Raw genomic sequence first — 26,154 nt, 5'->3', positions numbered from 1 at the left:
CACTGGTTGCAAAACACTGAGTTTGTTACCAAACTCGGTGTTTCACAACCAGTGTGCCTCCAGCTGTTGCAAAACTACAACTCCCAGCATGCACTGATAGACCGTACATGCTGGGAGTTGTAGTTTTGCAACAGCTGGATGTTTCCCCCCCCAATGTGAATGTACAGGGTACACTCACATGGGCGGAGGATTACAGTAAGTATCCGGCTGCAAGTTTGAGCTGCGGCAAATTTTCTGTCGCAGCTCAAACTGCCAGCGAGAAACTACTGTGAACCCCCGCCCGTGCGACTGTACCCTAAAAACACTACACTACACTACCACAAAATAAAATAAAAAGTAAAAAACACTACATATACACATACCCCTACACAGCCCCCCTCCCCTCCCCAATAAAAATGAAAAACGTCTGGTACGTCACTGTTTCCAAAACGGAGCCTCCAGCGGTTGCAAAACTACAACTCCCAGCATGCACTGATAGACCGTCCATGCTGGGAGTTGTAGTTTTGCAACAGCTGGATGTTCCCCCCCCCCCCCCCAATGTGAACGTACAGGGTACACTCACATGGGCGGAGGATTACAGTAAGTATCCGGCTGCAAGTTTGAGCTGCGTCAAATTTTCTGCCGCAGCTCAAACTGCCAGCGAGAAACTACTGTGAACCCCCGCTCGTGTGACTGTACCCTAAAAACACTACACTACACTAACACAAAATAAAAAGTAAAAAACACTACATATACACATACCCCTACACAGCTCCCCTCCCCAATAAAAATGAAAAACGTCTGGTACGCCACTGTTTCCAGAACGGAGCCTCCAGCTGTTGCAAAACAACTACTCCCAGTATTGCCAGATAGCCACTGACTGTCCAGGCATGCTGGGAGTTTTACAACAGCTGGAGGCCCCCTGTTTGGGAATCACTGGCGTAGAATACCCCTATGTCCACCCCTATGCAATCCCTAATTTAGGCCTCAAATGCGCATGGCACTCTCACTTTGGAGCCCTGTCGTATTTCAAGGCAACAGTTTAGGGCCACATATGGGGTATCGCCGTAGTCGGGAGAAATTGGGCTTCAAATTTTGTGGGGTATTTTTTGCTATTACCCTTTTTAAAAATGTAAAATTTTTGGGAAAACAAGCATTTTAGGTTAAAAAAAATTTTTTTTTTTTACATATACAAAAGTCATAAAACACCTGTGGGGTATAAAGGTTCACTTATCCCCTTGTTACGTTCCCCGAGGGGTCTAGTTTCCAAAATGGTATGCCATGTGTTTTTTTTTTTGCTGTCCTGGCACCATAGGGGCTTCCTAAATGCGGCATGCCCCCAGAGCAAAATTTGCTTTCAAAAAGCCAAACGTGACTCCTTCTCTTCTGAGACCTGTAGTGCGCCAGCAGAGCACTTTTAACCCCCATATGGGGTGTTTTCTGAATCGGGAGAAATTGGGCTTCAAATTTTGGGGGGTGTTTTCTGCTATTACCCTTTTTTAAAATGTAAAAATTTTGGGAAACCAAGCATTTTAGGTAAAAAAAAATAAAAAATGTTCACATATGCAAAAGTCGTGAAACACCTGTAGGGTATTAAGGTTCACATTACCCCTTGTTACGTTCCCCGAGGGGTCTAGTTTCCAAAATGGTATGCCATGTGTTTTTTTTTTGCTGTTCTGGCACCATAGGGGCTTCCTAAATGCGACATGCCCCCAGAGCAAAATTTGCTTTCAAAAAGCCAAAATGTGACTCCTTCTCTTCTGAGACCTGTAGTGCGCCAGCAGAGCAATTTTCACCCCCATATGGGGTGTTTTCTGAATCGGGAGAAATTGGGTTTCAAATTTTGGGGGGTATTTTCTGCTATTACACTTTTTAAAAATGTAAAATTTTTGGGAAACCAAGCATTTTAGGTAAAAAAAATATAATTTTTTTTACATATGCTAAAGTCGTGAAACACCTGTGGGGTATTAAGGTTCACTTTACCCCTTGTTACGTTCCCTGAGGAGTCTATTTCCAAAATGGTATGCCATGTGTGTTTTTTTGCTGTTCTGGCACCATAGGGGCTTCCTAAAGGTGACATGCCCCCCAAAAACCATTTGACGCTCCTTCCCTTCTGAGCCCTCTACTGTGCCCGCTGAACAATTAACATAGACATATGAGGTACCGTATATACTCGAGTATAAGCCGACCCGAGTATAAGCCGAGACCCCTAATTTCAACCCAAAATCCCAGGAAAAGTTATTGACTCGAGTATAAGCCTAGGGTGGGAAATACCTCATCCCCCCCTGTCATCATCCAGACCCGTCATTAACATCCTCATCATCATCCCCTTGTCATCATCCCACACATCCCCCCTTCATCATCCCCTTGTCATCATCCCACACATCCCCCCTTCATCATCCCCTTATCATCCCGCACATCCCCCCTTCATCATCCCCTTGTCATCATCCCACACATCCCCCCTTCATCATCCCCTTATCATCCCGCACATCCCCCCTTCATCATCCCCTTGTCATCATCCCACACATCCCCCCTTCATCATCCCCTTATCATCCCGCACATCCCCCCTTCATCATCCCCTTGTCATCATCCCACACATCCCCCCTTCATCATCCCCTTATCATCCCACACATCCCCCCTTCATCATCCCCTTATCATCCCACACATCCCCCCTTCATCATCCCCTTATCATCCCACACCCCCCCCCTTCATCATCCCCACACCCCCCCCCCCCTTCATCATCCTCTTCTCATCATTCGCCCTCAGTGGTCTTCAACCTGCGGACCTCCAGAGGTTTCAAAACTACAACTCCCAGCAAGCCCGGGCAGCCATCGGCTGTCCGGGTTTGCTGGGAGTTGTAGTTTTGAAACCTCCGGAGGTCCGCAGGTTGAAGACCACTGCGGCCTTCAACATCATCCAGCCCCCTCTCACCCCCCTTTAGTTCTGTACAGTACTCACCTCCGCTCGGCGCTGGTCCGGTCCTGCAGGGCTGTCCGGTGAGGAGGTGGTCCGGTGAGGAGGTGGTCCGGGCTGCTATCTTCACCGGGGGCGCCTCTTCTCCGCGCTTCCGGCCCGGAATAGAGGCGTTGCCTTGACAATGACGCAGAATTACGTTGGCAATGAACGCACCTCTGCGTCGTTGTCACGGCAACGTGACTATTCTGAGGCCGGGCCCGAAGCGCTTAGAAGAGGCCTCCCCGGTGATGATAGCAGCCCGGAACCACTATCCCACCGGACCACCTCCTCACCGGACAGTCCTGCAGGACCGGACCAGCGCCGAGCGGAGGTGAGTATTCAGAACTAAAGGGGGGTGAGAGGGGGCTGGATGATGTTGAAGGCCGCAGTGGTCTTCAACCTGCGGACCTCCGGAGGTTTCAAAACTACAACTCCCAGCAAGCCCGGACAGCCGATGGCTGCCCGGGCTTGCTGGGAGTTGTAGTTTTGAAACCTCTGGAGGTCCGCAGGTTGAAGACCACTGCGGGTGGGGGAGTTCACTCGAGTATAAGCCGAGGGGGGTGTTTTCAGCACGAAAAATCGTGCTGAAAAACTCGGCTTATACTCGAGTATATACGGTATGTGCTTACTCGAGAGAAATTGGGTTTCAAACACAAGTAAAAATTTTCTCCTTTTTACCCCTTTCAAAAATTGGGTCTACAAGAAAATGCGAGTGTAAAAAATGAAGATTTTGAATTTTCTCCTTCACTTTGCTGCTATTCCTGTGAAACACCTAAAGGGTTAATACACTTACTGAATGTCATTTTGAATACTTTGGGGGGTGTAGTTTTTATAATGGGGTCATTTATGGGGTATTTCTAATATGAAGACCCTTCAAATCCACTTCAAACGTGAACTGGTCCCTGAAAAATAGTGAGTTTGAAAATTTTGTGAAAAATGTCAAAATTGCTGCTGAACTTTGAAGCCCTCTGGTGTCTTCCAAAAGTAAAAACTCATAAATTTTATGATGCAAACATAAAGTAGACATATTGTATATGTGAACCCAAAAAAATATATTTTGAATATCCATTTTCCTTACAAGCAGAGAGCTTCAAAGTTAGAAAAATGCAAAATTTTCATTTTTTTCATCAAATTTGGTGATTTTTCACCAAGAAAGCATGCAAGTTACCATAAAATTTTACCACTAAGTTAAAGTAGAATATGTCACGAAAAAACAATCTCGGAATCAGAATGATAACTAAAAGCATTCCAGAGTTATTAATGTTTAAAGTGACAGTGGTCAGAATTGCAAAAAACGCTCCGGTCCTTAAGGTGAAAAAGGGCTCGGTCCTTAAGGGGTTAAAAAAGCTCAAGAGCCCATTTTCTCATCTTATACACAGACTTAGGACCGAAGCCCAAACACAGGAAGTGCAGCCTGGAGTGCTGAGGGGGTGTGTCCAGCCTCATCCAATCATAGCTGCTCTCACACTTAACTGCCATATGCTGTTGGTTGGACACCCCCCCTCAGCACTCCAGGCTGCACTTCCTGTGTTTGGACTTCGGTCCAAAGTCTGTGTATTTTTTAACCCCAGTACATTAGAAATCTTTTTTATTTGTGCAATAGCAAAAATTAGTTTTAATGAGAGTGACCATTTAAGGACAAGCAGTGAACTGGAAGACAGGGACAGAAACATGTCACTTCTGGGGTTAATTAACCCGGGTTAAGGGTTAATAAAATCTAATTACATATACAGTGTGAAAAATACACATTGCACATATGCTGAGGCAGTTTGGCCAGAGCTAGGCAGGACCGACCCTTCTCTCTACAATGTAAACCTGTGTTTCCCAAGCAGGGTGCCTCCAGCTGTTGCAAAACTACAGCTCCCAGCATGCTTTTTTTTTTTTTTTTTTAAATCAACTGGCGCCAGAAAGTTAAAGGGGTAGTCCAGTGGTGAAAAACTTATCCCCTATCCTAAGGATAGGGGATAAGTTTGAGATCGCGGGGGGTCCGACCGCTGGGGCCCCCTGCGATCTCTCTGTACGGGGCCCCGGCTCTCCGCCGAGATAGCGGGTGTCGACCCCCGCACGAAGCGGCGGCTGACACGCCCCCTCAATACATCTCTATGGCAGAGCCGGAGATTGCCGAAGGCAGCGCTTCGGCTCTGCCATAGAGTTGTATTGAGGGGGCGTGTCGGCCGCCGCCTCGTGCGGAGGTCGACACGCCCCCTTCCCGCCGGCTGTCGGGGCTCCATACAGGAGATCTCGGGGGGCCCCAACGGTCGGACCCCCCGCGATCTGCAACTTATCCCCTATCCTTAGGATAGGGGATAAGTTGCTCACCACTGAATCACCACTGGACTACTCCTTTAAACAGATTTGTAAATTACTTCTATTAAAAAAATCTTAATCCTTCCAGTACTTATCAGCTGCTGTATGATCCACAGTAAGTTCTTTTCTATTTGAATTTCCTTTCTGCCTGACCACAGTGCTCTCTGCCGACACCTCTGTCCTTTTTAGGAACTGTCCAGAGTGGGAGCAAATCCCCATGGCAAACCTCTCCTGCTCCGGACAGTTCCTAAAATGGACAGAGGAGTCAGCAGAGAGTACTGTGGTCAGACAAAAAGGACATTTCAAAAGAAAATAACTTCCTGTGGATCAACAGCAGCTGATAAGTACTGGAAGGATTACAATTTTTTAACAGAAGTAATTTACAAATCTGTTTAACTTTCTGGCACCAGTTGATTTAAAAAAGGAATTTTTTTTTTCCAGTGGAGTACCCCTTTAATGCTTAGTTTCATGGTTTACATCCTAACATAAATGTTGAGTAACTGTACTGTATTGTATATTGAGCTATTTTTATGTTGTTGTCTCCATTTATACCAATTAAAAGATCTAGGGCACAAATGCCATGACACGTCCCCCCCCTTTTAGTGCATGCAAAAATAATAAAACCTAATAAAAGAAGCTCAAATTCCCAGGTGGTGGACTTGGTCGCTGTGATGACCTGCGATGACCTGTACGCTGCCCCATCCTTTTGTAGACTGCAGGCCAAAATTTGGCGCACAGCCTGCCAGACTGAAGGAAAGAACAAAGAGACAAAAGGCTACAGATGCAAATGGCGCTGAACATGCCTGGTCATCCAAGGATCTGGCCAAAATTCCAGAGCATCTGTCCCAATGCAATGCAGGAAATGAGAAAAGTATTCATAAAGCCGCTCAACAGTCGAGAAGGAGAATAACTAGGAATTTCTTCTTCTTCTTAAAGGGTAACTCTCATTAAAATAAAGTTTTGCTATTGCACTCCTTATAGCTACATAGTTACATAGTTAGTACGGTCGAAAAAAGACATATGTCCATCAAGTTCAACCAGGGAATTAAGGGGTAGGGGTGTGGCGCGATATTGGGGAAGGGATGAGATTTTATATTTCTTCATAAGCATTAATGTTATTTTGTTCCAGGAATATATCTAATCCTGTTTTAAAGCTGTTAATTGTTCCTGCTGTGACCAGTTCCTGAGGTAGACCGTTCCATAAATTCACAGTCCTCACGGTAAAGAAGGCGTGTCGCCCCTTTAGACTAAACCTTTTCTTCTCCAGATGGAGGGAGTGTCCCCTCGTCCTTTGGGGGGGTTTAACCTGGAACAGTTTTTTTCCATATTTTTTGTATGGGCCATTAATATACTTATATACGTTTATCATATCCCCCCTTAAACGTCTCTTCTCAAGACTAAACAACTGTAACTCCTTTAATCGCTCCTCATAGCGAAAGGAAAGGTACGGGGCAAAACCATCCTGTACTGAGCTACAACACCCCCCTCCCACCCTTGCCTTTCTTCTTGCTCACATAGTGCAGTTTCCCAGCAGGAGAAAGTGGGCGTTTACCAGCATGCATGACATCACTGAAGCCTGCTGGGGGACCACTTCCGCCCTCACATGGTTGCAGTGCTGTGATGAATAGAAGACCTCAGGCTCTGTGCATATTTCAGTCTGTGTTGCTATCAGTGAGGCTCTCCTGCAACTTTCAATTTGTGTAGCTTTCTGTGAGAATCTGTGGAGCTTTCACTTTCTGTGCAGCTGTAAATCAAGCTCTGTCACTTCCTGAGTTTGGACTCCTGCCAGGCCAGGAGGAGACCAAACTCACTGTATTAATTGTGGCAGGGAACAGAACAGAGCCAACTAGCAAAGCAAAGTGAATGGGAAAGTGTCTGCTAATTACACAAGGAACACTATATTAAAAGTTTTATTTGGAGACAGGTACTCTTTTAAAAATAGCTCAGGCAACATGGCTGCCTCCATAATAATGTACAAAATATTAAATATAAATAATCAGAAAATTACAATCAGAAAATGGAAACATTAGATAAGAAGAACAAGTTTGTTGTTCTAGAGAGTTTTCTTTCAAATAAAATGTCTGTACAAGTGGTCCCTCAACATATGATATTAATTGGTTCCAGGAGAACCATCATATGTTGAAACCATCATATGTCGAGTACATATGTCTATGTAAAAATGGTAATTGGTTCTGGGGCCTCGGAACCATTGTATGTTGAATACATATCTCTATGGGAAACTGCCAATTGGTTCTGGGATGGCCATTGTATGTGGAGTGTATGGGGAGTGTTTAACAAACCAGGGTGCCTCCAGCTGTTGCACAACTACAACTCCCAGCATGCATGTACAGCCATTGACTGTCTGGGCATGCTGGGAGTTATAGTTTTGCAACAGCTGGAGGCACACTGATAGGGAAACATTGATGTATGGGGTGTATAGTGTGTATATGTATTGTATATGATGTGTGACATCGCATACAGTACTGTACAGTTCTTTAAATACCTTCAGGGGGGACAGAATGTCCTCCATTACGATCCTGCCGACTACAGCTCTATAGGAAAGGAAGGGGAGCAGCTCATTGGATGCCTGCAGCAAGATGCTGCAGGCTATTGGCTATGGCTGCACTGGGGGGGGCGGGGCTTACACAGAGCTCACAGTGGAAGCCTGCGTGAGTTAGCAGGACAGCATGTGAGTAACAGGAGGCAGAACGGGGCACACGGGGCACATTAAACAACTATCTGTCATTTGCTGAAGTTGTCAGCGCTGTCAGATAGCTGTTTGTATGATGGCCCCGACACACAGCAGCATCATATGTCGAGGCTGCCTTCAACATACGATGGGCTCTGAGAGGCCATCATATGTTGAAATGATCATATGTCGGGGCCATCATAAGTCGGGGGATCACTGTATAAGTAAATCAAGAAAATTAAGGCAATAAATTATGAATAAATACATTTATCCTATTAGCATTTTGGATAAACACAGCATTAAAGGATTACTTTGACAAAAACGAACACTATCCCGATTGCTGATCGCAGGGGATCCGACTGTTGCCCCCCCCCGTAATCACCGGGAAGGGACCCCGGCGCTCTCAGTGAGGAGCGCATGTTGCCTACCGGTGTACTCTATCTTTTCGGCGGTCCCTTAGGAATGAATGGAGTTCATTTTCAACATAGATTACCTTTAAAAATAGTGAGACTGGATTACTGATACAGCAGCTTCCTAGGGCAGACTCTACTAGCAGTGAGCAGATGTAACTGAGCAATGCTATGTAATAGAATAACATTGTTTAGTATAAGCAATCTAATGATTGCTTATTTAAGTCCCTTAGAGTAGAGGTCCCCAACCCAGTCCTCATGCGCACCAACAGTCCAGGATTTGAATTTGTCCCTGTTGGGCTTTGAGGACTGGGTTGGGGTACACTGACAGACAATACACCAGTCACTTACCAGTAGTCGAAAACATGGCGCAGCATGGTCAGCACCGCAGAGGCGTCAGCCGTCGCTTGATCATAAATCAGTCCACAGTTGCCATCTTCTCCCACCACAAACTGCAGAGGTCATAGTCAGTGTTAGTCAATGCTATGGACCAGCAGGTAATCAAGTGGCACAGATTAGTTGTTAAGGGGAATACTGTTAGGCAGTGTTTCCCAACCAGGGTGCCTCCAGCTGTTGCAAAACGACAACACCCAGCATGCTGTCGCAAAACGACAACTCCCAACATGCCCAGACAGCCGTTGGCTGTCTGGGCATGTTGGGAGTTGTCGTTTTGCAACAGCTGTAGGCACCCTGGTTGGAAAACACTGTTGTAAGGTATTGGTAGAAAGTATAGCCACAAGAGATTCCACACTGTGGGGTCTATTAACCCAACTTTTTTCAAGTCCCGAATGGCCATGTTAGGCAATGATATTGGAATGAGAATACATAAACTTGACTGCGCTTCTTTTAACTTATCAAGGAAAGCGGAGGGACAACCACTTTGGGCGGCCATATTGGTTATCAATCAGCTTCCCCAATCTCCTGCACCCAGGATGTCCCTCTCCATATTTCTATAAATGTTTGCAAACCTCCTCGATCACCAAAATAAAATCCATCTAGTGTAAAACAGTGAATAAAAAGACAAGAGAAGGGAGAGGAGAGAGATGAAGCTGCAATATCTCACTGATGCAGCATGGCAGCAAAGACGGTCCGGGCATGCTGGGAGTTGTAGTTTTGCTACAGCTGGAGGCGCCCTGGTTGGGAAATTGCTATAGGTACCATACATCTACAGAGGTCCATGCAACGCATACACAGTCATGCCTAAAACAAAATAAGACTGCATGTGTCCCCTTACACCCGCACTAAACCCAATATCCTTGGTATTAGAGCGGGTGAACAGCTTTACTAAGGGGGGGGGGGGGGGGTCACTTACTTAAATCCATTGAGTATATGCTGCTATATCCTCCTGCATTGCTATTCAGTGCACACTGCAGGCAGGGAGCTGGGTGAACCAGCGTCCTCCGTATTCTTCGTCTTCCCCGCCCCCTTCATTAATATTCTAATGAATGCCGTACAGAGAGTGGAGTGCTCACCTGCGGCATTCATTAACATGATAATGAAGGGTGCAGGATCGGCGGGGGAATTTGGAGGAGACAGGGGAGCTGGGTGAACCGGCCTCCTCCGTATTCTTCGTCTTCCCCGCCCCCTTCATTAATATTCTAATGAATGCCATACAGAGAGTAGAGTGCTCACCTGCGGCATTCATTAACATGATAATGAAGGGTGCAGGATCGGCGGGGGAATTTGGAGGAGGCAGGGGAGCTGGGTGAGCAGGCTCCCTGCCTCCAATGCGCACTGGATAGCAATACAGCAGGAAGTATACAGTGCCAGAACTCTGCATATACTCAACGGATTTAAGCAAGTGACCCCTCTTTGTAAAGCTGTTGACCTGCACTATAACCCTATATATTGAGTTTAGTGTGGGTGAACTGTTAGATTGTCTTTAAAGGGGTATTCCGGTGAAAAATGTTTTTTTCATATCAACTGGCTCCAGAAATTTTAACAGATTTGTAAATGACTTCTATAAAAAAAAAATCTTAATCCTTCCGGTAGTTATCAGCTGCTGAAGTTGAGTTTTCTGTCTGACCACAGTGCTCTCTGCTGACACCTCTGTCTGTCTCAGGAACTGTCCAGAGTAGGTGCAAATCCCCATAGCAAACCTCTCCTGCTCTGGACAGTTCCTGAGACCGACAGAAGTGTCAGCAGAGAGCACTGTGGTCAAACAGAAAAGAACAACTCAACTTCAGCAGCTGATACGTACTGGTGGGATTAAGATTTTTTAAATAGAAGTAATTAACAAATCTGTTTAACTTTCTGTAGACAGTTGATATGTAAAAAAAATTGTTTTTTTTACCAGAGTACCCCTTTAAGCCCTGCACAAGGCATTACACAATTTATACGTATTGCCTGGAGTGTGAAGCACAGTATATACCTGTAGAGTCTTGTCAAACCAGCGATTGCCGCTGTTGGCATGGCTCCCTCCTCCGTGCAGCATCTGGGCAGCGGTTCGGCTGCTGTACAAGTCCTCTGAATACTTTAACGCTGTGGCATCCAGACACACGGTAAAGAGACTGCGCTGGATACTGCGCACAGACTCCCGGTTCAGCCGGTCTGGGAGATTAGGACAGACATGGTTTCTCCAACTTATAAATGTTACTCTTCAGTAGACTTTCCTAACTCTAGTGAACTCACCTCGAATAAGGGTGCTGTATGCTCGCCCCCAGCTGTTCCTATGATCGGTGGTGAGCACCCCAACAGGCTCTTTGTCTGTCTTTTTAGAGTGCGCACGTAGAAAAAGCATCTGCTGGTGGATCTGATCTTCTGTCAGTGGCGAGCCGTCACTATTGTACACCTCAAGCTCGAAAAACTGGGGAAGAGACATATATAAAGTAGAGGTGAGTTTATCTGTGAAATGTTCTACTACCGAGTAGTAGTAGTAATAATACCTGATAAAGGAAGGGAGGATTGTCAATGGAAGGTAGCGAAGAAAAAAATTGGATATCTTCACGCTGACTAAAATTGTATTAAATTACTAAGACCAATATAGGGACAGATAAAACAATAAAAGATTATAATCAATACAGAAAACACGTTTTGAGATATAACCTCTCTCTTCATCAGGACCTGATGAAACGATAGGGAAACACGTCTTCATTGATTGTTTAATAAATCTTTCATTGTTTTATCTGTCCCTATATCTGTCTAATTTAATTAAGTTTTGACATGGCACACCAAATGAAAAGACCCCACCAAATGGGCCTTGTAAAGGGTAGGATCATCCGTAGCATATACACTGCGTATTTGATTCACACTGTATATCCATGTGCAAGCAAAGTCTATGGGAGTTATATTAAACACCCATAGACTTTGCTAGCACTGAAATAGGCAGCATAAAATACACAGCATCAAATACGCAGCATATATGCTACATATTGACCCTAAGACTGATATACAAACAAAATAATAAACAATTTATTACAATCAATGCAGACAATGGGTTTCGAGATATAAGCTCTCTTCATCAGGTCCTGATGAAGACAGGTTCTCTCTCAACACACACTATACATTAAACACATACACCAAATGAACAACTCACTGAAAAGACATGACAAAAATATTGAGAGAAGAAGCTGGAACACAAAAATAACAGTATGTATAGAGGTGAATAATAAAAAAAGAAATTTGATCATTTGAAAATTGATAAAATTGATTAATTATAGAAAATATTATTGGCACTTAATTAAAAACGCACTTCATTACATCAATGTTAAAAAAAAAAAAAAAAAAAGCTTGCTTCTGGCAGTACAGACAGGACCCATCCCCTGGAGCCAGATCAAGATTATAATCAATTCATACAACGTGTTTCGAGATATCACCTCTCTTCATCAGGACCTGTAATATCTCGAAATTCATTGTTTGCATTGATTATAATACATATTTTATTATTTTATCTGTCCGTATATCGGTCTTAGCAATTTAGTACAGTTTTAGTCAGTGCTTGAAGATATCGATTTTTGCTAGAAACCAAGAACAGCCCTCTTTTCCTTGCTATTTACTGTGCCCCCTGCCAGACCCACAGCTGGATATTGGCGACGGCCACCATCCTTGGAATACACTGGAAAGATACCGGGGCGCTCTTCTGTGTTGCGCTCTTAGTGGAAACTACTGAGGGTGAGTTTGACTATTGCCTATGCGATCTAATAAAATTTTCTTCTGGTAACGGCAGATTGTTCTATATATATATATATATATATATATATATATATATATATATATATATATATATATATACACACACACACAAAATACAAAGATCTTTCAGAATTGTAGGACATTTTTAAAAACTCTTCACATGGTTACTGATGACAAGAAACCAAACAACTCTTGTTCTGCTTGATCCCTCTCCTGAGAGTCACTCCGTCACAGTGTTGCAAAATATTATCTTCCAAGCTGGGGTCATTTCGTAAATTTTGACTTTAGGAGAACTGAAAGTGAGGAAAACTAAACCTAAAGAGGTTTTTTTTTTTTTTTTTTTTTTTTTTTAATGGGGGACAAAAAATGTTAGATGAGCAATGAACTTCTCTATGCCACCAAGACCAATGGTGTACATAGAACAAAGGGGCCCCAAATATTGAAATGGGCCTCTTATTATGGCACCTAATTTAGCCCCCCAGGACAGAAAGGTCTCATGTTTATTTCCCTTTTTTTCCCCATGACCTATTGGTCAATACCTCCCTCCATTAAAAGGGGTACACCGGAGGCAAAATGGATTTAAATCAACTGGTGCCAGAAATAAACAGATTTGTAAACTGCTTCTATATAAAAATCTTAATACTTCCAGTACTTATCAGCTGCTGTATGCTCCAGAGGAAGTTGTATTGTTCTTTCCAGTCTGACCACAGTGCTCTCTGCTGCCACCTCGGTCCATGTCAGGAACTGTCCAGAGCAGGAACAAATCCCCATAGCAAACCTATCCTGCTCTGGACAGTTCCTGACATGGACAGAGGTGTCAGCAGAGAGCACTGTGGTCAGACTGGAATGAACTACACAACTTCCTCTAGAGCTTACAGCAGCTGATAAGTACTGGAAGAATTAAGATTTTTAAATAGAAGTAATATACACATCTGTATACCAGTTATCAGCTATGGTACAGTGGATGGCCACCCATGGTCCATACGATCAAACAGAGAGAGACAAAACAATCCTTCAGCTGACCACACCTGCACCAGATATCCCTGCCTCGGAGCCTGGAAAGCCAGAGCACAGCATGTACAGTTCAAGAAGAAAGAAGATCCAGCTCACAAGGAAATAGTCCACAAATGTGAACAAAAAACAATAAAAAAAAAATCCTTAAAAACTATTGACACGTTTTGAACCATGTGTCCTTAGTCACTGACATCATCCGAAACGCGTCAGTCGCTTGGTTAAGGATCTATATGTATGCTTTAATACATTTTTTTCACAATTTGGACTATTTCCCTGTGAGCTGGATCTTCTTTCTTGAATGGTCAATACAATGATATGACCATGAATCTGGTTACATAGCCGAGAGAAATTGAGGGATACTGGAGGTCAGGATCTGTAAAGATCTCTATATGAAGAAGAGGATCCTTCTCCTTACTCTCTAACCAGTAACTTGTTGGCGATGGTAGATTTCCAGGCTGTACTCCGCCTCTAGACATATTACCTATCCAAAGGATAGTGGATAAGATGTCCGATCTCCGGCCCGGCACCCAGGCGTTCTGAACAATTATATTTAGAACACCTGCTGTGTTAGGCTTTGGGCGGCCATGGTTGTCATGTACCCTTCATTAAAGGGGTACTCCGCCCCTAGACATCTTATCCCCTTTCCAAAGCATAGGGGATAAAAGGTCTCATCACGGTGGGGTCCCGCCGCTGGGGACCCCCGCAATCTCGGCTGCGGCACCCCAGACATCCGGTGCACGGAGCAAACTTTGCTCGTGCCGGATGACTGACTATGCGGGGCGGAGGCTCATGACATCACGGTCACGCCCTGCTCGTCACATCACAGCCATGCCCCCTCAATGCAAGTCTATGGGAGGGGGCTTGATAGTCTTCACGCCCCCTCCCATTGACTTGTATTGAGGGGACGCAGGCGTGACATCACCAGCCTCCGGAGCTGCACCCAATGCTCTAAACAAACTCCGGGTGCAGCAGGGAGATCGCAGGGTCCCCAGCGGCGGGCCACACAAACACACATCACATCTTTGGATAGCGGAATAAGATGTCTAGGGGCGGAGTACCCCTTTAATGTCTATGGAAGCTACATGGAGGGGGTGTGACAGCTGTGGTCGTTTGTAATCCAGCAAGGAGCAGTATTCCTTCTGTGCATATGGATTACTGGGGTGCTGGGGATCGCAGAGGGCCCCATCAGCTGGACCCCCCCCCCCCAATTAGACATCTTATGCCCTTTTCTTTGGATAGCGGAATAAGATGTCTAGGGGCGGAGTACCCCTTTTATGTCTATGGAAGCTACATGGAGGGGGTGCGACAGCTGTGGTCGTTTGTAATCCGGCAAGGAGCAGTATTCCTTCTGTGCACATGGATTGCTGGGGATCGCGGAGGGTCCCATCAGCTGGACCCCCCCCCCCCCCCAATTAGACATCTTATCCCCTACCCTTTGGATAGGGGATAAGATGTCTAGGAGGAGCGGAGTACCCCTTTAAGATTTGAATGAATCACTAGTATGGGGATTTTGTATGGGGACAAAAATTGATTTACACCACCAACATGTTTGATCCATCATAAAAGAAGTAACAAGATGGCCGCCTTTACCTCGGCACCGAAGTCACAATAGTCACCTGGTAGTTCTTGCAGACGGTCACATGATGAGACTTGCTACGCGGATGGAGCAAGACTCGATCCCTCTTGGTTCCAGGTTCCCTGCAGGATCCGAAGAATTTGTAATACTGATCCGGGCACAGCCTTTGGCCTCGCCATAACTCCTCCAGACCACCAGGGCTGTTGCGGAAAAGCAGGGGGAGAAAACTATTTAGAGCCTAGAGTCAATAACAAATAGAACACAGTTCACACCAGCAGTAAGTCAAACTGGTTACCAATTCATTGTACCATGCCAGCAGATGTATGGCTAATACTGCCTTAGGGTAGTGGTATCCAAACTGTGTACATCCAGTTGTGACAAAACTACAACTCCCAGCATGCTGGGAGTTGTAGTTTTGCAACAACTGGATGTACACAGTTTGGAGACTACTGTCTTAAACGGGTACTCAGGTGGAAAACATTGTTTTTTTTTTTTGGTTTTTTTTTTAAGAACTGTTGCCAGAAACAAACAGATTTGTAAATTACTTCTATTTAAAATCTTAATCCTTCCAATACGTATCAGCTGCTGTATGCTCCACAGGAAGTTAATTTTTTAATTTCTTTTCTGTCTGACCACAGTGCTCTCTGCTGACACCTCTGTCCATGTTAGGAACTGTCCAGAGTTGCATAGATTTGCTATGGGGAATTGTTCCTGCTCTGGACATTTCCTGACATGGACAGAGGTGTCAGCAGAGAGAATTGTGGTCAGACAGAAAAGAAATTCAAAAAGAAAAGAACTTCCTCTGTAACATACAGCAGCTGATAAGTACTGGAAGGATTAAGATTTTTTAATAGAAGTAATTTACAAATCTGTTTAACTTTCTGGCACCAGTTGATTTAAAAAATCACTGGAGTACCCCTTTAAGGCATTGTATAAAAACAAAAAAAAAAAACAAACAAAAAAAAACACTGTCTTCTATCTTTACCATATATAGAATCAATGTAAATCTACAATGAAGCTTCCATATTTTTAAAGTAAATGTGTCCCATATATATATATATATATATATATATATATATATATATTTATGTATATGTGTGTGTGTGTGTGTGTGTATTTTTACTGATTTACTGATTTACTAGAGACAGATACTGAAACATTATTTTAGTATTTTTCTAATTGGTTTCTATTTTCTGACCATAATTTATATATATATATATATATATATATATATATATATATATATGTGAGTAAGAAAGGAAGGAATAGCACTACTTGCGATTAATTCAGAAATGACAGGGTTAAAATCCAGTTGAACAGCTCACACGGAGGCGGGTCTGAAAAAGCCGTCAGCTAAGGTGGTGCTGGGAAGATCCGAATAGTATTCAAATCAACTGGGGCCAGAAAGTTATTCAGATTTTTTAAATAGTTCTATATAAAAATCTTAATCCTTCCAGTACTTAACAGCTGCTGTATGCTCCAGAGAAAGTTGTGTTGTTCTTTCCAATATGACCACAGTACTCTCTACTGACACCTCTGTCCATGTCAGGAACTGTCCAGAGCAGGAGCAACTCCCCATAGCAAACCTCTCCTGCTCCGGACAGTTCCTGACACTGAGGTGTCAGCAGAGAGCACTGCGGTCAGACTGGAAAGAACAACACAACTTCCTCTGGAGCATACAGCAGCTGATAAGTACTGGAAGGATTAAGATTTTTATATAGAAGTAATTTAAAAATCTGAATAACTTTCTGGCCCCAGTTGATTTGAATACTATTTGTTTCCTCAGGAGTTCCCCTTTAAAAGGCCTAGCGGCTAGACAGAAAGCTGCAAGATTTCAGGAATATTTTAAAATATGGAAATAAAAGATTAGAAACAAAAACAATGCCAAAAATTCTTAAAAATTTGTTAAACAAAAAAAAAAAAAAAAAAAAAAAAATTTGAATAGGTCAGACACATTCCGTTTAAAGGAATACTGTAGTGAAATACAACTTATCCACTATTCAAAGGATAGGGCAGTGGTCTTCAACCTGCGGACCTCCAGATGTTGCAAAACTACAACTCCCAGCATGCCCGGACAGCCAAAGGCTGTCCGGGCATGCTGGGAGTTGTAGTTTTGCAACATCTGGAGGTCCGCAGGTTGAAGACCACTGGGATAGGGGATCTCCTGCATGGCACTCTGGTAGTCCGCAGACGTGCTGACCCCCGCAGGAAGCCGCGGCCGACACGCCCCCTCCATGTATCTCTATAGGATACATGTCGCCCCCCCACTTCAAGCGGTGGACGGCACGCCCGCTTCCTGCGGACTGCTGGGACACCATGCAGGAGATCGCGGGGGGTCCCACCTTTGGATAGGGGATAAGTTGTATTCCACTACAGTAGAGTGAATGTAGAGTCTTCATGTTCAATGGTGATGAGTTTATTCTGAATATGAGCAACAAATTAAAGGGGTACTCCGGTGGAAAACTTTTTTTTAAATCAACTGGTGCCAGAAAGTTAAACAGATTTGTAAATTACTTCTATTAAAAAATCTTAATCCTTCCAGTACTTACTAGCTGCTCAATACTACAGAGGAAATTCTTTTCTTTTTGGAACACAGAGCTCTCTGCTGACATCACGACCACAGTGCTCTCTGCTGACATCTCTGTCCATTTTAGGAACTGTCCAGAGTAGAAGAAAATCCCCATAGCAAACATGTGCTGCTCTGGACAGTTCCTAAAATGGACAGAGATGTCAGCAGAGAGCACTGTGCTCGTGATGTCAGCAGAGAGCTCTCTGTGTTCCAAAAAGAAAATAATTTCCTCTGTAGTATTCAGCAGCTAATAAGTACTGGAAGGATTAAGATTTTTTTAATAGAAGTAATTTACAAATCTGTTTAACTTTCTGGCACCAGTTGATTTAAAAAAAAAAAAAAAAAAAGAAGAAGGTTTTTAAGAAAGAATGGAAGATCTCACTCACCTCTCAACTTTGGCTTTAAAATCCAGGACACCACAAATCAGTTTAGAAGCAAATCTGAAAACCAGATACATTGATTATATTTATGATCTATATCACAGGAAAAGCAAACTTATTGTGTGTCTGTGCAAAAAGGGGAGTTAAAGGGGTACTCCCGTTGAAAACTAATTTTTTTTTTATTTTTATTTTTTTTTATCAACTGGTGCCAGAAAGTTAAACAGATTTGTAAATGACTTCTATTAAAAAATCTTAATCCTTCCAGTACTTTTAAGGGTCTGTATACTACAGGGGAAATGTTTTTCTTTTTGGATTGGTCTCTGCTGTCCTCTGCTGTCCATTTCAGGAACTGTCCAGAGGAGCATATGTTTGCTATGGGGATTTTCTCCTGCTCTGGACAGCAGAGGTCAGCAGAGAGCACTGTGGTCATGAGAAATCCAAAAAGAAAAACATTTCCTCTGTAGTATACAGCCCCTAAAAAGTACTGGAAGGATTAAGATTTTTTAATAGAAGTCATTAACAAATCTGTTTAACGTTCTGGCACCAGTTGATCTAAAAAAAAATAAAAAAAAAAATGTCCACGGGAGTACCCCTTTAAAGAAGCACTCTGGGGATCTTGTGTATGCCTTGTGCTTCCCTGTTTTAGCTAATGTGGCAGGCATGTGGTTTTCAGCCATATTGATTGCAATTCTATTACTAAAATGATTTCCTAATATTTCCACATTTCCCATGAATCCTCTGGCTTTGCAGAGAGTGTCTCATGACTGCAGTTTAGCCAGGTGGTTAGGTTTGGGGTAAATAGATAGACTCATAAGTGGGTTGGGGTCAGTTCACATTATGTGCAGTTTTGATGCATGTTCACTGGAAGGATGCTGGGAATTTTAGTTTTGCAACAGCTGGAGGCACCCTGTTTTTGGACCCACTGCCATAGACTATTGAACATTTACTTAACCCATTGGCTATTATGATGTGTAGACAAAAATCTGCATTACCATATAATGGTATTGAAATGCCCGTCCCCACATGGTCCTAGACAACAGGTTATATTGTGTGTGAATATGTATGTATGTGTTATACACATAAAGATTAATACTATTATTAGGTGAACATGAGACGGATGGATGTAGGGGTTAGATACCTCAGCTGTCCCCTCCAGTCCTTGTAGTCCTGCTGAGGGAGAATGACAGCCGGGCTGGAGTGTACAGGGAGTGGTAGGTGGTTCTCTAGGTATATACACTCTTGTCTCCAGTCTGTAAGCTACAAAAGGGCAGAAAGGTCAGTAAACAGACAGATGAAGAGAGATTAAAGTTGGCTATAGGGTACCCATACACACAAAATAGCTGCATTCAGCCAACAGCTCTGCCAATCCCTCTATATACTCATGAACGTTCAGCTCGGCCAAGCGTGCATGTGTTCTGGATGTAGAGAGCGGGGTAAACCAATGTTAGGCTGGGTTCACACTACGTTTTGTCCCATACGGGAGCGCATACGGCAGGAGGGAGCTAAAACCTCGCGCTCCCGTATGTGACCGTATGCGCTCCCGTATGCCATTCACTTCAATGAGCCGACCGGAGTGAAACGTTCGGTCCGGTCGGCTCATCTTTGCGCCGTATGCACTTTTACAACCGGACCTAAAACCGTGGTCAACCACGGTTTTAGGTCCGGTTGTAAAAGCGCATACGGCGCAAAAATGAGCCGACCGGACCGAACGTTTCACTCCGGTCGGCTCATTGAAGTGAATGGCATACGGGAGCGCATACGGTTACATACGGGAGCGCGAGCTTTTAGCTCCCTCCTGCCGTATGCGCTCCCGTATGGGACAAAACGTAGTGTGAACCCACCCTTAGACTCCTCTCGTAGTGACGTATCACTCCATTAACAAAAGGATCAGGCAACTGAAGTCCAATATGCCTGATCTTTCTCTGCCCTGACAAGGATCAGGCAATTAAAGTCCAACATTGGCGATCCTTCTTTCCCGTGACAAGGATCAGGCAATTTAAATCCAACATGCCTAATCTTTCAGTCAGTCAGCTGGTCCCACCGAAGGTCTGATACTGACACACTTCTAAAGTAGCCAAACCCACTAATCTAAAAGCCGAGGAACGTGCTCTCGAATCACCCAAAGTGCAAGAAAAAGTGCAAACGTGTTACACTAAAAAAACGTGCACAAAGGATGCGGTCTATCGCAAGCCCTTCTCCGATAGGAGAGAGGCCCCCCCAACAAACCTACCCTTTGCCTCCGGACCAAAAGGTACCTGCGAGGTTCCAGGTTCGATGTCCCTTTTCGCTGAAGCTACTAGGGGACCACAAATGCTCCCGGCATCCCCCTTGGCGATAACGGTAGGTACCCTGCCAAAGCAGGAGTACCTGGGGTGTTTGCAGGGAGGTGCGGAACCTAATGGCCACACACACCTCCCCTAGACCGCCAGGAGGGACACCCAGAAGGGATACCGCATCCTGACAAATCCTGTGGACACACAACACGCAAAAAGTGACACAGTGAGACAAAAATAAATAAATAAGTGAATGTGTGCAGATATACTGCCCGGACATCCGGCCGGATCTATAAAACTTTCTCTGATCCTAGCCAGAAGGCCGGGAATCAAGAGGTGAGTGCCACAAGGTGAAGAGATTATGGTGCCCGTGCTTCAACTCAGTGAGCCAATACTCCCAGTGAGTTTTGGCACCTCAGGGCCACCACTCCCCGAGGCACAAAAAGTACCTCGGCTCTAGACCCTCTCAGCCTCATGGCGAGACCCGGAGGGAACAGGTCACATCGGGGCAGCCATCGAGCTGATTCCTCAGAACCAGCCCCGGAAAGCCCTGGTAAACCTGCATCCTCCATGCAGCACCCATTCCCACCAGCCCCATACCGGCGTAGTTTGCCACCGGCATGAAAACTGATAAGAACAGATACTACACTTGATCTTAGCCAAAAGGCCGAGATGCTAATCTGAATCAGATGACCTACTAACGTGTATGGTGGCCTCAAGACTCTCTTAGATGTTGGAGTAGAGAAGGATCGGGCATGCTGGATTTTAGCCAATCCTATTGATCTCAGGGAAATTATCTTTCTCCTCCTTGAGGACGCATGCACACTCGGCCAAGAGTGCATGCGTATTGGGGGGGAAATCGGCAGTGATAGAGTTTGGCTGACCTGATCTCAGGTGTACAGTCATATTACAACTGGCACCCCAATACCAAAAATAAATACACTGCTCAAAAAAATAAAGGGAACACTTAAACAACACAATGTGACTCCAAGTCAATGACACTTCTGTGAAATCCCACTGTCCACTCAGGAAGAACACTGATTGACAATCAATTTCACATGATGTTGTGCAAATGGGGGGGGTTGTCTTCCGCCGGATCAACACTGTAGGATTTTAGGTTGCACACGATGGACTTTTGTCTTTTTTCAACCTTACAAACTATGGGGGAGATTTATCAAAACCTGTGCAGAGGAAGAGTGGTGCAGTTGCCCATAGCAACCAATCAGATTGCTTCTTTCATTTTCCACAGGCCTCTAAAGAGGCCTGTGGAAAATGAAAGAAGCAATCTGATTGGTTGCTATGGGCAACTGCACCACTCTTCCTCTGCACAGGTTTTGATAAATCTCCCCATATGTTACTATGTTACATTCAGGTCAATGAATTAAACGCGGCCCAGGCCGATCCCAGAACACATGTTGGCAACCAATTTTGAGATATTGCCGACGTATCAGAGCCTCTGAGGCACAAATTGTGAGGTGACCCCCGGCCTTAATGATCAAAATCGGAGTTAAATATATTGCAGATGCTATAACTTGACATAAAGAATGGAAGGCCCCATTGCCCAATGGCAGCATCACAAGCTGTGGTAGCAATGTTGCCAGTGACCAATGCGGCAGGATAGCCCTGACCTATGTTGTATTATAAGGTGTATATAAAAGAACATAGCATAGAAGATAAAGAAGTCAATCATTTTAGATGGATCTACAGGGGGGGGGGGGGGTGAGGTTTAAATGACACCATATGAGATTAGCATAACACAGTCTGGATTGTAAGCTCCTGTGGTCTCACCCAGTTATCGGTACGCTCCGCTCTCTTATAAAGTTGTCTTTGCAGTTCTTCTCCTTGTCCTCTGGGACGTAGAAATTCTTCTACCAGTTCCCTGGTGCTCTCCAGCTCATCCTCACTAACAAGAGGTTGTAGGGAGCGCAAGTAGCGGGTCAGAGTCTTTTGCAGGTCGGGAACCGGCTGCCGAGGAAGCGGAGGGGCAGAATGGAACCCACGGAGTGAATGGAAAGAGATCTAGGGATTGGAGAGAGTGCAGATTAGTACCATGTATAGGTCTATAGTTGGCCACCGTCAACCCAGTCAGATAAACCTTGAATAGTTCCATATTGAAAATTTGCGGTCAATTGAGATGCTCCAGATCTCCTTTAGGTATGTCCTATACAGATACGGTCAGTCCGTTCCTGCATACCATATATCTAAAGGAGAATTTATTTACTAGTTTGCCCCAAGAGTGAAAGCTGTAATAATGGAAGGCTCAATGAAAACCATGACCAATGAAGAAAATGGTAGCACTCCTGGAGTGCTTCACAAAATAAAGTGAATACTTCTCGACGCTCATGCTGGCAGTCTATGGTGTAATCTAAAATCCATATCGGAAAGGAAAATCTTAAAAATATACTTCTATTTGACGAATACATGTAAATTACTGACAGACAATGCGTTTCAAGGAGGACTCCCCTCTTCATCAGGTTCTGATGAAGAAGGGAGTCCTCTCTTGAAACCCGTTGTCTGTCGGTGAAGAAGAAATCCTATGCCAACTAATTACTTTGGATTTTCTTTGCACTAGTTTTGCTACTTTTATTAAAGCTAGGATTACATGGCAACATGGCTGCTATACCATTTTACTGGGAGTTGCATTTTTGCATCTGGAGGTCCACAGAGAGAACAACAATTTACACTGATAAAATGGAGTAGACAGAAGTAATGGTGGAACATTAAGAATAGGCCTCAAGCATTGATAACATAGAACCCATTGGGCACAATGTTTTACTCTCCTTTTTTATACATGACGAGGTTGGCTACATGACGTGTGTAGCAGCCAAAGGTCGCCATATTGTGCTGCATTGCAGCTAATGATGGGGAATGTGGGTGATATGCAAGATGCCATACTGACCCTCATCTGGTCAGGTCATGGTAACCTGTGGCCTGTACCATATTAACTGTTACAGTGTAACACGAAAGTTGTCACGAAGCCCTAGCCTTAATCTCAATCATCGGCTCTAAAAAGTCACCGACTCCTCTAATGCTCAGTCATCTAGTCCAGTGGTCTAGTCCATGTTGACCATCTACACCAGTGGTCTCCAGATGTTGCAAAACTCCAACTCCCAGCCCCCACCATCTCTCCCACGCTACAAAGTCATCTAGTCCTGAGGTCTGTTGACCATCTACACCAATGGTCTCCAAACTATGGACCTCCAGACATTGCAAAACTACAACTCCCAGCCTCCACCATCTCTTAGTCTTCTAGTCCTGAGGTCTGTCGGCCATTTACACAAATGGTCATCAAACTGTGGACCTCCAGACAATGCAAAACTACAACTCCCAGCCTCCACCATCTCTCAGTCTTCTAGTCCTGAGGTCTGTCGGCCATTTACACAAATGGTCTTCAAACTGTGGACCTCCGGACGTTGCAAAACTACAACTCCCAGCCTCCACCATCTCTCAGTCTTCTAGTCCTGAGGTCTGTCGGCCATTTACACAAATGGTCTTCAAACTGTGGACCTCCGGACGTTGCAAAACTACAACTCCCAGCCTCCACCATCTCTCAGTCTTCTAGTCCTGAGGTCTGTTGACCATCTACACCAATGGTCTCCAAACTATGGACCTCCAGACATTGCAAAACTACAACTCCCAGCCTCCACCATCTCTTAGTCTTCTAGTCCTGAGGTCTGTCGGCCATTTACACAAATGGTCTTCAAACTGTGGACCTCCAGACATTGCAAAACTACAACTCCCAGCCTCCACCATCACTCACTCAGTCTTCTAGTCCTGAGGTCTGTCGGCCATTTACACAAATGGTCTTCAAACTGTGGACCTCCAGACATTGTAAAACTACAACTCTCAGCCTCCACCATCACTCAGTCTTCTAGTCCTGAGGTCTGTCGACCATTTACACAAATGGTCTTCAAACTATGGACCTCTAGACGTTGCAAAACTACAACTCCCAGCCTCCACCATCACTCACTCAGTCTTCTAGTCCTGAGGTCTGTCGGCCATTTACACAAATGGTCTTCAAACTGTGGACCTCCAGACATTGCAAAACTACAACTTCCAGCATGCCCGGACCGCCGTTGGCGGTCCGGGCATGCTGGAAGTTGTAATTTTGCAACATCTGGAGGTCCACAGTTTGAAGACCACTAATCAACATTGATAAAGAGTGGGTAAAAGCACTCTATTTTCGACTGCCTCTCCAAAGTCATCTACTTCTCTAACTCTAGTCCTGAGGTCTGTCGGCCATTCACACCAACGTTCTCCAAACTGTGGACCTCCAGACGTTGCAAAACTACAACTTCCAGCATGCCCGGGCAGCCGTTGGCTGCTGGAAGTTGTAGTTTTGCAACGTCTGGAGGTCCACAGTTCGGAGACCACTTATCTATAGAAGCACTAGTGAAGCATCAGGGATACGCTTCAAGCATCGATAATAGAGAGCCCATAGGGCAATGTTTTAGGTTCCACTTTTATTTCCAAAACAGACTTCGAAGAACGTCCAAGAGTGACGGCGCGAAGGAACGCCGCAGGGAGATCGCCTCGTGGCTTTAGGACTCGTTATCCAAAATAGATTTATATGATATTTTGCAAATTTTTTGTTGCATATGTAGAAGATAAAAGTAGCAAAGTTTGAAAATGGAAACATTGCCCCATGGGGGTATTTTAGGTATACTAAGCGGGGCTTCCAGAGCAGGTAACACATCCAGGTTAACAAACTGAATGCATGAGCCAGACCATCCTGCTGATTCAGCGGTCAGCAATAGGCAGCGCCATGTTAGACCCTAAAAAACCTATTGAGATCTCGTCCCGTCCCCCCCCCCAACTTTGAACCGCTCGACCTTAGCACACACATAGGTTTTTGGATACTGGATCCCAACCGCACCGCCCTTCTTCATTAACTAGTCTGGAATCTGTTAACCCTTGCATGTTTGTATAATCTAAACATGGCAGATTGGGGGGAGGGAGGGGGCGATTGCTGCCATGACAAATTCCCAGACTGCTGACAATAGATTACGGTCACTAAGAAACCCTACAAAGTGACATAAGTTAAACATTACACGTCCTGACCACGCAGGATACCACAACGTCAACAGGTTTTGCACAAGAGCAAGTAGTCGCAACGCAAAGCAAAAAAAAAAACACCAGCAATGTTCTGCAGAGGTAAAAGCCAGCTGTCCTGCACTTATAAAGCTGCAATGCTCTGCAAATCCCCCACAGTCATGAACTAGTTGTGAAAGAAAGAAATGGATTAAACTGTGCGGAGATCTCACCGAAGCCCTGAGGGGGGCTGTGCAGTGTATCAGGTTTCGGATCATTCTGACAGCTTGCCCCCCCTCCCCTGGAGGACACGAGGGAAATCTACCCCTAGGGGTAATCTACGGCTGGAGGTGTAGAGGGGAGGGCCCAGGCCTGAGTGTCATGGGAGGAGGGCCAGAGCCATACTTCCTGCAGGGAGGAGCAGACGACATGAGTGGATAGAGCAGCGTTTCCCAATCAGGGTGCCTCCAGCTGTTGCAAAACTACAACTCCCAGCAACAGCTGGAGGCACCCTGGTTGGGAAACACTGGGATAGTGGGGATGATTTATCAAGATCTGTGCAGAGGAAAAGTTGCCCAGTTGTCCATAGCAACCAATCAGATTGCTTCTTTCATTTTTCAGAGGCCTTTTTAAAACTGAAAGAATCTATCTGATTGGTTGCTATGGGCAACTCAGCAACTTTTTCTTTGGACACGTTTTAATAAATCTGCCCCATAGGTTCCCCATAGTTTGCCCATAGCAACCAATCAGATCGCTCCTTTCATTTTTCAGAGGCCTTTTTAAAACTGAAAGAATCGATCTGATTGGTTGCTATGGGCAACCTATGGGGAACCTATGGGA

At 44.7% G+C, this 26,154-nt stretch overlaps 1 protein-coding gene and 1 pseudogene across 1 annotated transcript in view; both read right to left on the bottom strand.

Moving 5' to 3' along the window:
* The window catches only part of LOC130290424 (carnitine O-acetyltransferase-like), a 44,404-nt gene extending 18,514 nt beyond the window's left edge, over positions 1–25,890 (bottom strand). Inside the window, exons 1-8 of the mRNA XM_056538055.1 lie at positions 25,548–25,890; positions 22,072–22,302; positions 19,149–19,267; positions 18,017–18,070; positions 15,102–15,261; positions 10,972–11,146; positions 10,712–10,890; positions 8,692–8,792 (exon numbers count right to left, since the gene is read on the bottom strand). Coding sequence (XP_056394030.1) covers positions 8,692–8,792; positions 10,712–10,890; positions 10,972–11,146; positions 15,102–15,261; positions 18,017–18,070; positions 19,149–19,267; positions 22,072–22,302; positions 25,548–25,592 — 1,064 coding nt within the window. The 5' untranslated portion in view covers positions 25,593–25,890. The remainder of the gene's footprint in view (positions 1–8,691; positions 8,793–10,711; positions 10,891–10,971; positions 11,147–15,101; positions 15,262–18,016; positions 18,071–19,148; positions 19,268–22,071; positions 22,303–25,547) is intronic.
* On the bottom strand, positions 20,798–20,962 carry LOC130292124 (U2 spliceosomal RNA; annotated as a pseudogene).
* Positions 25,891–26,154: the final 264 nt, after the last annotated feature.

This window comes from Hyla sarda, chromosome 9 (genome assembly GCF_029499605.1).
Source record: "Hyla sarda isolate aHylSar1 chromosome 9, aHylSar1.hap1, whole genome shotgun sequence".
Classification (NCBI taxonomy): Eukaryota; Metazoa; Chordata; class Amphibia; order Anura; family Hylidae; genus Hyla; species Hyla sarda.
This window is presented reverse-complemented; position numbering and strand designations above follow the sequence as displayed.